This window comes from Myxine glutinosa, chromosome 2 (assembly GCF_964187855.1).
Source record: "Myxine glutinosa chromosome 2, kmMyxGlut1.1, whole genome shotgun sequence".
Lineage (NCBI taxonomy): Eukaryota > Metazoa > Chordata > Myxini > Myxiniformes > Myxinidae > Myxine > Myxine glutinosa.
In genome coordinates, this window is record NC_136262.1 from 52,260,331 (window position 1) to 52,276,600 (window position 16,270).

Below are 16,270 nucleotides of genomic sequence, written 5' to 3' on the forward strand. Positions count from 1 at the left end.
CATCACTCACTCTCCAGGTTCCACTCTCACGACCACATCAAAACACCTAACCACAATACAAAAACATACGCCACCCACAAGACACTGTGTGGCTCCCATTCCATCCCCTCACCGGCCATGTCATCACTCTCACCCGCCTCCCAACTCCAATTTACATGTCCCCAATTTCCAAAGCAAGTCCTGAAGCCTGGGACAGTACTCCTCAAAACACTCACCTCAAGTGCAGGTAGTTGCAGGTTGGTCAGGTTCAAGAGTGTCATCCACCACACCTAATTTCCCCCTCACCCTTCCAATCCACTCCGGAGTCTCCCGACCCATGTAGGAGCTCAATCTATCCCCGTGAACTATCTGTGGAAGGGTATGCGGGCCCATCTGAATTTTGAACACCACATCAGTCACCTGCCAAAGCACCACCCCAGGGCCCTTCCAAGGTGAAGTGAGTTTTGGGCACACCCCCTTCCTTCTCCGGGGCCAGTAGAGCCAAACAAGGTCTCCAGGAAGGAAACGAGGTGTGTGAGCCCGAGCGTCATACCGCGTTTTCATCTGCGAAGAAGCCAAGCCAATTTGCTTCCTCGCAAACTCATGAGCCTTTTCCATGCTCGCTTTCAAATTGGTTGCATAGCTCTCCACAGTTGGCTCACCCGGTTCCCCTGGTGACGGTCCCATCAACAAATCTGTGGGGACTCGCATCTCCCTACCGAACATCAACAAGGCGGGGGTGCACCGAGTGGTCGCATGCTGGGCGGTCCGGTATGCCATCAATATAAAGGGAAGGTGCTCGTCCCAATCCTGTTGGTTTTCAGATGTAAAGAGGGCCAATTGTGTCAACAGTGTCCGGTTGAACCTCTCTACCATCCCATCCGATTGAGGCCTAAGGGGAGTCGTCCGGGTCTTATGAATTTGGAGGAGCTCGCACACCGACCGCAGGAGGGCAGATTCAAAGTTCCGGCCCTGGTCAGTGTGTAGCTCCCTTGGGACGCCAAATCGGGAGAAGAATCCCTCAACTAGAACTTGAGCTACCAGCCGGGCTTCCTGGTTGGGCAATGGGTAGGCCTCTGGCCACTTGGTGAAGTAATCCATTGCCACCATAATGTACCGATTCCCTCGGCGGGTGGCTGGCAGGGGCCCCACCACATCTACTGCCACCCGCTCGAGCGGTGCCCCGACATTGTACACCTGGAGCGGGGCCTTGCGCGCACGTGGGGGTCCCTTCTTACCGCGGCAGAGGTCGCAGGATCTCACCCAATTTTGAATGTCTCTGCCCGAATTCACCCAGTAGAACCTCTGCCGTAATTTGGACAACGTCTTGGCCACGCCAAAATGTCCCATTGTCCTAGTCCCATGCACGTGCCCCATAACCACTTCCTTCAATTTGTTGGGTACAATTATCAACCAGGAAGCTACATCACCCATTGGTGTCACCCACTTCCTGAACAAATAGCCCTCTTTCAACCCCAACATCTGCCACTGTGCCCAATAGGCCTTTACCTGGGCTCCGTGTGGAGCAATCTCCTCCCAAGAGGGTCTTTTGTCCTCCTCTAGCCAATGAAAAAGGGGCCCCAACACGGGATCCTCCCTTTGACTCTCTTGCCAATTCACATCGCCCAATTCCTGTGGGGGTTGTGGCAAAGTTCGCCTGGTCACTCTCGCTGCATATAGGCATGCATCAATTTGGCCCTGCCCAAGTGGATCCTTGGCTTCTTGTCTATCACAAAATTTACACTGTGCCTCCCAACAGGGGCGCCGAGAGAGAGCGTCTGCATTGGCATGTGCTTTGCCAGGCCGATGTTGCACAGTGAAATTATACTGCTGCAGCCTCTCAAGCCACCTTGCAATTTGTCCCTCCGGCTCTTTGAACCGAAGGAGCCATTGCAAGGAGGCATGATCCACTCGGATCACAAACTCCCTCCCATAAAGGTAAGGGTGAAAGTGTCCAACTGCAGACAGCAAGGCCAATAGTTCTTTGCGGGTAACGCAATAATTTCGTTCGGGCCTCGAAAGTGCCCGACTGTAATACGCAATAGCCCTCTCGACTCCCTGTTGCATTTGTGACAACACAGCTCCCAATCCCTCCTGGCTCGCATCTGTGTCCAGGATGTAATTGCCATCATCCGTCGGGTATGCCAAAACTGGGGCCTCCACCAGACGTTGTTTTAAGTGACTGAATGCCTCGATGCAGCTCTCTGACCATACAAATTTGGCTCCTTTCTCTGTCAATTTGTGCAAAGGTCTTGCAATTTCCGCGAAATTTGCCACAAATCTCCTGTAGTACGAGCAGAGGCCCAAAAATCCTCGGACCTCCCTTACATTTTTAGGGGCGGGCCACTCTTTTACAGATTTTACCTTTCCAGGGTCAGTGGCCACGCCGCTCTCACTGATCACATGACCCAGGTAAGTCACTTCCCTCCTGAAAATTTCACACTTGCTCGGATTTAATTTCAACCCGGCACCCCTTAATCTCCCAAATACGTCTGACAAATTTTCGACAGCCTGTTCAAATGTGGGAGCGTGGACCAATACATCATCCAAATAGACGAGGCAAGTCTGCCACGGTAAGCCAATTAAAACACGTTCCATCAGACGCTCAAACGTGGCAGGGGCATTGCACAATCCAAAGGGCATGACGACAAACTGCCAGAGACCCTTTCCTGTGGTGAACGCCGTTTTCTCCCTCGCCTCTTTATCCATTTCCACCTGCCAATAACCACTCTTTAAATCCAACGTGGAGAACCATGTTGAGCCTGAAACGGCATCGAGGGTGTCATCGATCCTTGGCAGGGGATACGAGTCCTTGAGTGTCACATGATTGAGCTGGCGGTAGTCCACACAGAACCGAGTGGTCCCGTCCTTCTTCTTCACCAGCACAATCGGTGACACCCAAGGACTCACCGAGGGCTCGATAAATCCGGCTCTTTCCATTTTGCTCACCTGTTCCTCTGCCTCCTCTTTCTTAGCGAAAGGGAGCCGCCTCGGCGGTTGGCGAACAGGCCGAGCCTCGCCAGTACTAATTTTGTGCCTGACGAGACTCGTGCGTCCAACATCCTCGGGGGAGAGAGAAAAAACACCCAAGTTCTTACCAACCAAATTGTGCAACGTCTCTACCTGCTCCGATGTTAGGCCCTCTTCAGAGCGTGTCATCATGTCCCGCACTCCCTCTGACCAATCACATTTCCCCAAATTTTGCCCTCCTTCCGGCTGTACTGGCAAGCATGTGGATCCACCTCCTCCGGTGACCTCTACTACACTACTGCATTTGGCTACGATGGCTCCGCCCCTTATAGTGCGGGGGCTGTCGGACAAGTTGAGCAGCCTGACTGCCAGCATAGGCCCACGGGTGTCTACGAGGGTGCGACCCACCATTAATTCCTCCGTCCCCTGCGAGGACCACGACTCCACTAGCCCCAGCTGGCCAATGGGTTGAGCACCTGCTGCTAACTCCGCCATCACGACTCTCTCGGACCTGGGAGGCACGGTCACAGTGCGCGGCACCTCCAGCCACGTCCCCTGCACCTCCTCGTCATCCCCCAGTCCCATTAACTGCAGCCTCTCGGTGCCCAACCACATATGACCACGCCCAAGGTCTAATTGGCAGTCATGTTCCACCAGGAAACTCAGTCCCAACAGACACTGATCGCACACCCCCGCCACCCACACAACCACGCTGACCTCCAGGCCACCCAACTCCATCCTCACCACTCCGCGTCCCAATATTGGTGCCGTTGCCCCCGTAGCCAGTTGAAGGCTGTGTCCTTCTACCCTATCAATTTTGTCCCAGCCTCCAGCACTCTGGTCTAGCACACCCGGATTGATAATGGTGTCACTGGCTCCAGTGTCCACCACAGCCTCACAAAATTCTCCCTCAATTTTGCATCTAACCCTTAGATTACCTGTGCCAATTTGTCCGCAATTCACTACTTCCACCAAAGGAGGGCGCTTCTCCACACACTTGCCAGCCGAGCATGGCCCCGTATGCTCGGCTCGTTCTAGTTTCCCGCACACTCTACCGCTATTGGCCCAGGCGGAGGTGGTGGTCCTCTGTCCGGCACCCGTGGACCTACTGGGGGCCCCCTCCTTTCTGGACTGCGAAGCCTGTCAGGAGGTGGGGGCCCATATGGTTGCCGACAATTCCTCTGACTGTGCCCTCTTCTCCCACATCTAAAACAAGTCCCCAAGAACGGACCCCTCTGGTAGCCAGGCGGAGCCCCCCTTTCTCCCGGCCCAGCCCGATAAAAATCAGGCCGTCCCGATGGCCAACCTGGACCACCCTGTCGTGACTCGCTCCCTGCAAATTGTCCCCCCATCAAATTTGTCAGCTGGCGGCTGATTCCCCTTAACATTCGCCCGATGTCATCCTCTGGCTTTTCCTGATCCCGCACCTCGGCCTGCCGTACCGTCACAGGTGCCCTCTCCGATGCGCGGTTCGACCTTCTCAAAAAGGTCAGTCTCGCCGCGCATTCCGCTGCCCGGTGCACCGTGGGTGGGTCCTGTAACTCCACCAACGTCCGGACCTCAGGATCAGGGAGAGCCGCCATAAATTTTTCTATCGCCAGCTTGTCCCACGCCTGTGCTGGTAGGTCCCTGTATGCTATCCTCACAGATTGGTATATATCCTGGGCCAGCTCCTGCAACGTCTCATTAGGCTTTTGCCTGCGATGCAGCAGCTGTGCCCTGACCAGGTCGCACCTTGCGCCTGTCCCGTACCTGTTATTCAAGGCCTCACAAATGGCCTTGCTGGTCAATATTCCCTCTGGGACTACGTTTAACACGTCGGCGGCTGACCCCCGCAGTGTCGCCACCAGATTCCCCATGCGCTCCCGCTCTCCCCAACCATTGAGCTGAGACACGCACTCAAATTGTGTCAGGAAAGCCTCGAGGCTCCCTGATCCGTCAAAATGTACGAGGGGGATTGTTTTTCCAGAGACTCTATTCCCCGATTCCTCTCTGTCCAAATCCAGTCCGGGGCCAAAACACCCCCCCAACTGGGTATTCCGTTTCGGAGCCTCTGGTGTCCAAATGTGGCTCGTGGTGAGGGTCTCCTGGGTCACCTTAATCTGGTCCTGAAGATGTTTAACCGACTTACTCACCTCTTCCTTCAGGCTCTCTTGAACCCGACCAACCTCCTTCTTGATGGTATTGTCCCAGATCTCCAGTCGCTCCTGCATAAAATCACTCACCCTTTCATTATCCATTAGTGGCCCCCACAGGCCTTTCTCAATTAACCCTTGCTCCTGCTCTTTTATGCGGGTTTCCAACCCCCTCACCTCCTCGGCCAATTTGCCCCCCTGTCGGTTGAGCAGTCCCCATTCCTCACTCTGCTGTAGCATTCTGGCATCCACACGGCCCCGATAGCCTTCCAGGTCCCCATTTGCTTTATCAATTCGAGCATTTGTGGCACCAATCTGACCCTCCAACTTTTCCCCCATTTGGACAGCCTGCGTCACGCCCTCCTCTATTTTTGACATTAATTCTTCCCGTTTCAATTCAATTTCCACCCCTATGGCTTTTTCCATCTCCCCCATTTGAGTTTCTACTTTACCCTCAAATTTCCCCAGTCTGTCCGTAATTTGGTTTTGCACTCTCCCTTCTATGCCATCAATTCGTTCCCCCAGCTGCTGTGCCATTTCCCCAATTTTTCCTTCCAATTGTTCATTCCTTTCCTTTATTTCATTCCCTTGTTCATTCATTTGTTCATTCATCACCTCCATTTTTCCCTCCAATCCATCGATTTTGCTGTCCATCCCTTCGATTTGTTCTTTCAATCCCTCCTTTAATCCTTCAATTTTATCACTCTGGGCATTCAGTTCCCCTTTTAACCCATCAATTTTATTTCCCATTCCATCAATTTTTTTCTCCAATCGATCACTCATTCCCTTCATTCCTTCCCTACATTCCTTCCCCTGGGACTCCATTTTATTTTCCATCCCACTTTTCATTTGTCCCATTTGTTCCTACAATCGCTCACTCATTCCCTTCATTCCTTCCCTACATTCCTTACTCATTTTATTTTCCAGCCCGTCAATTTTTCGAAGCAATTGACCCAACATCTGGTCGGTTGTCGGGGCCGTTCCTACTGCTCCCGACTCCCCGGTGGGGGAGGGGGATAAGTTGGTGCTCGGGACGAGGGAGGTTCCAAGGCTCACCTCTGCATCTAATTCCCCTATTTCCGGCTCACTCCCGACGCTGACGGAGGCCTCGCTACGCACCTCCATTTCGTCGACCTCCGACATCCGCTTTTCGGAAGGTCGTTTCCCGCGCGCGTATTTATTTCAATTCCAAAACACAATTTAAATTTGACGAAGACGCGATATCGCGCTCCGTATGCCCAATTGATTATTAAATTTCTCCGCCTCGCCTATAAAAATTTTGCGTTCGAACGTCGGGCGCAATGTACGCCCGACCGTGTCGGTCTCGCCGCGGACAAAAAAAATTTGTCCGACGGGTTCAAATCCTACACTCCTGACACCACTTGTTACGCAACTGTGATTAACACCACAGTTACGGATGGCCGATTTGCGAGACTTTAACTCCCGAGGCGAAAACTCAATGGCGGATTCAAACTCAACACAAACGCGCGGAATGGCGGGACACAGCGAAGGCTCCGCAACCTTACCTATTAAAATCAAACACCCAGGAAACTGCGTTCAGATATATACAGAAAATAATATAAGGATTTATTATGGAAAAGTAAAGCCAGTGAAAAAGCCCGCCGGTAAATCTAATAACTCTAAATCGGGACGTCCCCACACGACTGACAGCAAACACGATACGAGGGAGATTATGAATACGAAAATAATACGTCACGTCGTTCAAAATGTACGCGGATGCGGCTTATCTGTCTTTCGTCGTCTTTGTGGCGGCCGTCCAACACCGCTCCTTTCGGCCCGATCGCACACCACGAGGTCCCTCGCTCCAAGTCCCACCAGGCTGAGCACCACGCACCAAAAAGCACCATGCGTCGACGACCTCCAACGCGGGCACAAACTCCACTTGACCAGGGACAGGAAGGACTCCTTTGATAGCCACTCGACTCGACTCTCTGCGGGAGTGCTGGCAGCCAAGTGCCAACTGTTCAGTGCCAACTGTTCAACGAACTGCGACGAACGAACCTCGACTTGCAACGAACTGCTGCGAACTGCCGTGTGCTCTGTGTGCTCGGTGTGCTCGGTGTGCGAACGAACTCTCCACCAACTGCCGCTTTTGATCGCTCATCGACGTGTGTCACGAAATGGCGTCCGACCGTCGCATATATTGGTGGCCGATGACGTCACATTGGCGCACTCCTCAGCCAATCATAGCCTCCCAACTCGCCGGCTCGCCCAGGTCACGCCCTCTGCGGCATGCTACTCCTGACATCTCCCGTCCGCGACCCCGCGGTCCTTGTGTAACACGTGCCAGGCGAGGTTTGTAGGCCTTGGAGGTGCAAACGGCGGCGGCCAACCGTGGCGGTGTTTTTGGCCTGGTTTCCTGTCCATTTATTACGAAGTCAATGTCAGGGAAAGGGAATTATTTAATGTTGCGCTAAGGACCTAACTAACGTTTATGTGGTTTGCAGTGCCATAATGGACAAAGGTTTGACTACCAGGTGAGACTCACAGGGGCGTTACCTTTAATCCCTCACTATTTAACACTCGGACCTCCAGGTAGATCCACAATCATACATCTTACCCCGACAAACGCCTAAACATCAATAACTTATTACATGTAGAGTCCCTGTCACGACAGCCGAATACCTACCTATTCAGATCTACCTAGCTCTAGATGTTACTCTACCAAATTCATAACAATATATATCTCGGCATTTTCCCGTCTCTTATTTCGGGCGGTGTATGACTGACCATGCCGCGATTTAAAAAAAAATTATCTCAATGGACTTGAAGTTACAGGCCTTTGAGAATTAATTTCGTTCTATATAGGGCAACTTTCATTGGATTTTCTTCCCGTTTTTTTTCACCGAGTCTAAAACGATGTTAGCGACTGTGAAAAATGAAATGATATATCGAATTTGATTTGAAATAAAACTGTGTGAGAGAGGAAGACACCACGGGCCTACAAAACAGGCCTCAAAGCTATGCGAGTTAATAAAATGGTGGATATTTGTTTATATGAAGGCTCTCCCAGAATGGGTGGAGCTATGGTTCCCAGAATGGGTGGAGCTTTGAGGTTTTGTCTTCTCTGCAAGAACAAGAAGAAGAAGAACAAGAAGAACAACAACAACAACAACAGCAGAGGGCACTCTATGACCAGCGTCTGCGACGCGGCTAAAAATGATTCTTCACCATTGGGAGATAGGGCCAAAAACGATACGTAGCAGGATATCTCAAAGTTGTGGACGGATTCGACCGAAACTTGGTGGACAGATTGTGTGTGTGACAAGGACTAATCGATTCGATTTTGTTGAAGATCTGAATGTGGATTCCGACACGATAATTATTTAATTTTCAATAGATTCCTGACCATTGAGAGTTCGGGCGAAAAGCGCTATATTTAACATGATATTTAAAAAAGTTATGGACGAGTTATGACTAAACTTGGCAGACGAGTTGGTGAGGTGATAAGAACAAGCCGATTCTATTTTGGTTCAGGTCCGAATCCGGCCTATCAGTGGGATACAGAATAAACTGTTCAGCCTGGCACAGTGGCACAGGTATTCTGTCCACAGAGTGCCATTCTAGTTTCCTCCATGCCAGCCTGCCCTACGCACTTAGCCCTTCTCCTCCTTTGTTTCCGCCAGTCCCGCATCCAGCCTGGTCATCCATTCCTTTTTCTCTTGTTTCAGTATTAACCGCCCAAGAATTACCGTTAATTGTTCCATTAAACCCTCATGGTCATGCCCGTTTTGATTGGACACACTCGAAATTGGAATGTACGCCATTAACTGTTGTGATGTCACACGTCAGGAAATGATAGTGTGTTCCCATTTAAATAGTATATATTTTAAATAGTGACGTTAAATTCCACACATATTCTTTATCTAAACATATCGAAATGTGTAAACAAAAAAAATCTATCTTTGTCATTAAGGCCCTTCTGATTATGGGCCTGGCACCAAAATGACATTGGAGCCATTGTGAATCCAGTCCTGATCGTACATCTTCTGATAACATGTCTCATACTAAACAAGGTTTATTAAATAACGTCCATGTTTCTGGTCCCATCCTAGTGAGAAACAAGTTCATTTTCCTCTTGCCAACAATGCCAATGGCCGTCACAAATGTGTTTCCCGATCCGCATTGTTATTGAAACACTCCACTGGAAAAATGCAGCAATGCTGGCAAATATCCCGCAGATTACTGAGTTTGTTGAGAAGCTCTTCACAACAATGTTGTTTAATGGAGAGGCAATGCAGCAAACAAATTCCAGTATAATTATGAAGAAGAAGATGCAACATTGTCAGTGAGCAGGAATCTCTGCCAGTCCTTTTATTGCCCATGTGCAGAGTACAATACCGTAAATTCCCCATTTATGTGCAAATCCCAATATAAAAATCTCGAACTTTCCCATAAACTCAACTGAAAGGTGCAATGTTTATCTTTAAGAAATCATTTGTAATGGTGAATAGCAAGTACCAAAAAGCAGTCTATCTTTCAAACATGCAGACCTGTAGATTTAGTGAAAAATAAATCAAGTGATTCAGTATTTCTGCAAATGCATAAAGTTCAAAAATGTTACAAATAAGTTTGAGAATTGTCCCTTCGAAATAAACCACCACAAATTGTCCCAGTTGCTTAATGGTATGGGGTCACCTGGACTCAGGAGAAGGAGGAGGAGAAAGAGGAACCTTTTTGGTCATTCAACTATCAACTCATTTGGAGAGAAAGAATGAAAATCTTAATTGGTGGAAGTTTGGAGAAGGTTTATCTTTTCGACACTTAATAAAACACTTAATAAAACTTAGACAATGCAATATTACTCGACTTTATCAAGGCCAGTGTGAGATAGTGTGGGTGGACAATTCCAATTGAAGGTTTATCGACTAAGTGTTGATAAAGGTGTGGTAATCGCCCTGGAATGGATGCGAAGTAAAGCCGATGTTTCCCACATCAACACTTCCTCTGTGGAAGAGTGTTATGATGGTGGAAAGGGGAATTGTAACTATTGTTGAGCTGGCTGAAAGTTTGAAGGGGCTCAGTCAGATCAGGATTGAAGGATCAAAAGGTGATTACATCGGTGATGAGGGATTAAGAGTTACGGGAGGTGATTCGTGAACGAAGGGTTGTTTTGGGGTTGAGGAGAAGAATAACGAGTCACATCCTTGTGCACCAGGTACTGAATGTTCCTTGACATACACTGTGACATGCATTGTACAGAATTATTGTTATGCGAAACAAACATTCCTGGTTCCAGTCTGCAAAGTCAGGTTTGATGATAGAAAGGTTCTCGTGGAAACAAGTTCCAGGTCTAAGGCTAGATTGGTTCTTATATAATAATTCATTGTTGAAGTCAGTTCATAAATTTCACCCTCACATAATTCCTGTCATCTCATATAATCCGTGACAGGAGAAGCCGATGCAGCATTCGAAACTTCTAACGTTCTTCTGTTGGAGCCTGAAAAAAAAAACTATTTTAGACGATACTGGAGATATACCAACAGCTACTCGATCAGGGAAACAAAAACAAAACATCTGAACATGCCTATTGAGCATTACCTTGTGGAATGGGGGTTTTCACTTCAACAATCATCACATTTCCCATTTATTTATTTTGCAGGAATTGTTTTTCCTTCCATCATTTTTGTGGGAAGCTGTTTTGAGTTTGCCGACACACACATTATACAATGATAATGTTATAGTTGAGGTCAAATGTATATAAAATGATGAACAATTAAAACTGTCATGTACCCAGCTTCCATTGCTTTTCTAAAAAATCTCCATAATCACTTCCAGCCATGTAATCTCTGGGTTCGTCTCTTTGTTGTTACTCCCACACCCCACTGGAGAGTAACTTTGGCCCATAAGCTTGGCTCAGAATTAATCCTGGACATGTGCGAATCCAATGTAAGATTAGTGTCTGGAGGCTTCAAAAAGGGTCGTGTCATGTTGAACTGGGTTGAAAGTTCTGGGAGATGTGACTGTGATTTGCACCTCTACATCTTCACCTCATCACTTCCCCGACGGGGGACCTAGGCGTAACGCTTGTTCTAAACTAATTTATTCCTAGATTATGCTCAAGAAATTATCTTGATCGGATGAAGTTTTGTACTCGTCGAATTATGACGTCATAATGGAGGCACCTATGCCATCACCATTAACATTTATTAACATCTACATTTATTCCCATATTTTATTCCCCATCTCATCTCATCTCATGTGACTGTGAAACTGGGAGATGGTGTGAAAGAGCGGCATAGCAGGATTTTAGGACCCGTGAGCTGATGCCGTCTGGTCCAGTTGCAGAATCAGAGTCGTGGATTGACAGAGATTTCTCCACCTTGTCAGGAGAGAAGGACACAGATTCCAGGAGCAGTTGGGTACGACTGGGTACGGTGGGCACAGAGACTGGTTTGGGACACAATATTTTGAGGCAAACACAGAGTTCTTCGACTTTGTCGATTTAGGCATAAAAATTAGGTCCTCAGGTGCTTGGTGTGCTTTTGAACATCAAATTAAACAAAACAGTTGGGACCTTTGAACAAGTGGCTGAATAATTCCTTCTCACAACTCATATATGTACAGGGCGATTTTTTTCATTTGTGAACCATAAATGATTCCCATACACTAAAAACTATATCTGTTCGGAACCTAATATTTTGCGTAAATGTAGCCTAATGTTACAGAAAGACCTGACATGATCCACACACTTGATTACCTGAAATGAAGTGTTGAGAGTGTCCACCACCATGTTGGAGGCACAAATTGATTATTCGCAGCATGCGCTCTGACACGAAGTGGAGCATTTCTTGGGAAATAACCTTTTAACTTTCACGCAGATTGTTTCTCTGAATTGCTTCACCAGTTTCCATATCGCTGATTTTGAAGGTTTTATAAAACAACCAAAGCGACTTTTAAATGTAATTTGACATTCCCTAAAGGGTACATTCTTGATGTAATGTTCGATGAGAAACACGTGTTCGTCCACAGTGAGCGCCATGGCATGACGGAGTGAAAACCGTTAAACGGCACTGCCGGGTCACGTGGTAACCACGTGATACCTCAAATCTCTCAGGATCATGTTACGTCCTTCTGTAACATGAGGCCACATTTATATTAGGTTCCCAACAGATATACTTTCTAGTGTATGTGGATTATTTATGGTTCTCGAAGAAAAGAAAAAAAAATCACCCTGTACTAATAAATACCAATTTTTTTCTCCAGCACATAAATATCTTTCAAGTTGATCAACATTCTTGAATCAATAATATATCTGCACAACAACAAATTACAAGCCGAATCCTGCTGATTACAGTCTAAAGTATTGATGCCATTTCACTTAGTGATGAAAATCTTACTGTTTCAACGTTGTCATGATGTCCAGGAGTATTCGGCATTGACATGATTTCTTTTGCAACTTGTTTCACGGCATCCTCATTCTGCTTGCAGTCGTACGTGCCGTCTGATTCGAAGAAGAAGCAATCCACCACTGCACGGACATTGCTTTGTGCAACGTGTGCGGCGCTGTGAGGATTTGCCAAGTTCGTTTTCTTATGAAAGTGATTCATCACAATCAATATCACAGGCTCGTCTGGAAGCAAAAGAGACACAAAAGATCAAAAATGAAAGAGCTCGTGTAAATTTTGAACACATTTGTGCAAAGCACGTGATGTTTTGCAAGAGGAATGGCGGAAAGTTTACTTTGTTACCTCCAATGCGTCGGAGCGCAGCTTGAGCATCAGTTCCCACATGAGTAGAGTTAACACAGAAAAGGAGAAGCTGTTTATTATCAGCAATGGGGGTTCCTCTTGTATTATCAGCAATGGGGGTTCCTCCTGTATTATCAGCAATGGGGGTTCCTCCTGTATTATCAGCATTGGGGGTTCCTCCTGTATTATCAGCAATGGGGGTTCCTCCTGTATTATCAGCATTGGGGGTTCCTCCTGTATTATCAGCATTGGGGGTTCCTCCTGTATTATCAGCATTGGGGGTTCCTCCTGTATTATCAGCATTGGGGGTTCCTCCTGTATTATCAGCATTGGGGGTTCCTCCTGTATTATCAGCATTGGGGGTTCCTCCTGTATTATCAGCAATGGGGGTTCCTCCTGTATTATCAGCATTAGGGGTTCCTCCTGTATAAGCCTCGAAATGCAAATCCACATTTGTCTTGTGAAAATACGATTTCAACTTCGACAAAAAGCCTTGTTCTGCTCCCATTGAATGTCCATACGTGTCGTACTGCAAGAAAACTAAACAGAGGAGAAAAAAATAGTTTATTCAAGGAGTTAACTTTTCGATGGTAATTTGAAATCTCATATTAGTGTTCACCACAAGATAGCACAAACGAAGCACAACACCTGATTGCCGAGTTTTCTTTTCACGAGAAGGTGATTTTGCATCCTTTTCACGAGAAGGTGATTTTGCATCCTTTTCACGAGAAGGTGAAATTGATGGTGTAGTCTCCATCGCCTGAACAGAAAAAATATATAAATGATAAAGTAAACCAATCCGTTATGTAATGACATGACACCACCAAACGTCAAGGTAAGGTCCAGTCGTCAAGGTAAGGTCCGGTCACGTGACTCACACAGTTGTTAGCCATAGGTGTGAAACCTTATGAGGAGGATATTCTTCCCAATTACAGGTGGTTTCATGTCAGTAAACTCCATAATAAGATACTTGATCTTCAATGATTACTGCGAAACTATTAATGATTTAGTGGGTGTAGCATGGAAGGGGCTTCTTCAGTAACTTGTTATTATTTGGAATAAAACGAACAAGAGCAGCACCCATTACTGTTCGGCCTTGCAAAGCATCTTGGTTGTTGTTCATTTGGTGTCTAATGTTGTGTGTAGACTGGGTGCAGGACGGTCAACTTGATGCAAAGGCTTCATAAACGGCAACTTGATGCAAAGGCTTCATCAACAGTGACTTGATGCAAAGGCTTCATAAACAGCAACTTGATGCAAAGGTTTCATCAACAGCAACTTGATGCAAAGGTTTCATCAACAGCAACTTGATGCAAAGGCTTCATCAACAGCAACTTGTGCAAAGGCTTCATCAAAAGCAACTTGATGCAAAGGTTTCATCAACAGCAACTTGATGCAAAGGTTTCATCAACAGCAACTTGATGCAAAGGTTTCATCAACAGCAACTTGATGCAAAGGCTTCATCAACAGCAACTTGATGCAAAGGCTTCATCAACAGCAACTTGATGCAAAGGCTTCATCAACAGCAACTTGATGCAAAGGCTTCATCAACAGCAACTTGATGCAAAGGTTTCATCAACAGCAGCTTGTTGCAAAGGCTTCATCAACTGCAACTTGATGCAAAGGCTTCATCAACAGCAGCTTGATGCAAAGGTTTCAGCAACAGCAACTTGATGCAAAGGCTTCATCAACAGCAACTTGATGCAAAGGCTTCATCAACAGCAACTTGATGCAAAGGTTTTATCAACAGCAACTTGATGCAAAGGTTTCATCAACAGCAACTTGATGCAAAGGTTTCATCAACAGCAACTTGATGCAAAGGCTTCATCAACAGCAACTTGATGCAAAGGCTTCATCAACAGCAACTTGATGCAAAGGCTTCATCAACAGCAACTTGACGCAAAGGCTTCATCAACAGCAACTTGATGCAAAGGCTTCATCAACAGCAACTTGATGCAAAGGCTTCATCAACAGCAACTTGATGCAAAGGCTTCATCAACAGCAACTTGATGCAAAGGTTTCATCAACAGCAGCTTGTTGCAAAGGCTTCATCAACTGCAACTTGATGCAAAGGCTTCATCAACAGCAGCTTGATGCAAAGGTTTCATCAACAGCAACTTGATGCAAAGGCTTCATCAACAGCAACTTCATGCAAAGGCTTCATCAACAGCAACTTGATGCAAAGGTTTCATCAACAGCAACTTGATGCAAAGGCTTCATCAACAGCAACTTGATGCAAAGGCTTCATCAACAGCAACTTGATGCAAAGGCTTCATCAACAGCAACTTGATGCAAAGGTTTCATCAACAGCAACTTGATGCAAAGGCTTCATCAACAGCAACTTGATGCAAAGGCTTCATCAACAGCAACTTGATGCAAAGGTTTCATCAACCGCAACTTGATTTAAAGGTTTCATCAACAGCAACTTGATGCAAAGGTTTCATCAACAGCAACTTGATGCAAAGGCTTCATCAACAGCAACTTGATGCAAAGGCTTCATCAACAGCAACTTGACGCAAAGGCTTCATCAACAGCAACTTGATGCAAAGGTTTCATCAACAGCAACTTGATGCAAAGGTTTCATCAAAAGCAACTTGATGCAAAGGCTTCATCAACAGCAACTTGATGCAAAGGTTTCTGAGCTCACAACCTTTTTCTTGTTCTACATCAATGACCTTTCTGTTTCCGATTCCATCCTGCACACAACACTAGATCCACACCTCTGAATGGCAAGGTGGCACCACATCACTGCCTGCAGATCTGTGAAACAAATGTGATTGGTCAGCTACCTGAAACATGTCTTTCAACACAGGAATGTCATAAACTCTCAATCTGTCCTTCAATAAGAATCAGATGTTGAAGACACTAGTTTACTTCTCTAGCAATCCAGGGAAGAGATGTAATCCCTGGAACTATTTGTTTTCATTGTTTGTCACGTGTCTTTACCTGACCATGTCTGCAACCGTTTATGCGCTACCTGACACCGGTGGTGTTCTTTGCAGAGCCATTTCCGTTCTGATCCAGGTAGACTTCAAAGTGGACAAGACCATCAACAAAATTAGCAATGAATGTGGATCCCCACGTTGGGTTGGTTCAGCTTTTTCACATCTTGCTCACCTGGAGACATCAATTTCAATACCTTTCACATAAATGGGATTTGCTGATAAGATCAATCTGCGGGACTGCTTCTCACCTCCACAGGCAGGATGATGGGGTTATATTTTTCTCCTGCTTCACCTCAAGCCTTGCTCCACACTCACTCTAATCCCTTCCCCCATCACCAAAGATCACGATCACATGCATTCTTACAGAAACCCACACCTGGTTTTCATGCTCAAGTATGGCCTGGATTCTCATCTCCATTCCTTCATCCCTACACTTTCTCATCTGTGTAACCAACTTTGTACATGTTGCCTCAAGACCGTCACAACAGGCATCTGACAGAAATCCATCACCACCTTAGACTTTCTCCCA

The 16,270-nt window shown here is 46.8% G+C and overlaps 1 protein-coding gene across 3 annotated transcripts in view; it reads right to left on the reverse strand.

The window, feature by feature from the left end:
* The window catches only part of LOC137421804 (uncharacterized), a 342,299-nt gene that overhangs the window by 173,393 nt on the left and 152,636 nt on the right, over window positions 1-16,270 (reverse strand). The window contains exon 13 of one of the 3 annotated variants that reach the window (XM_078773276.1): window positions 9,388-10,545. The exons of the other annotated variants lie outside the window; for them this stretch is intronic. Coding sequence (XP_078629402.1) covers window positions 10,525-10,545 — 21 coding nt within the window. The 3' untranslated portion in view covers window positions 9,388-10,524. Of the gene's footprint in view, window positions 1-9,387; window positions 10,546-16,270 lie in introns of those variants that run through there. 3 annotated transcript variants of the gene reach the window in all.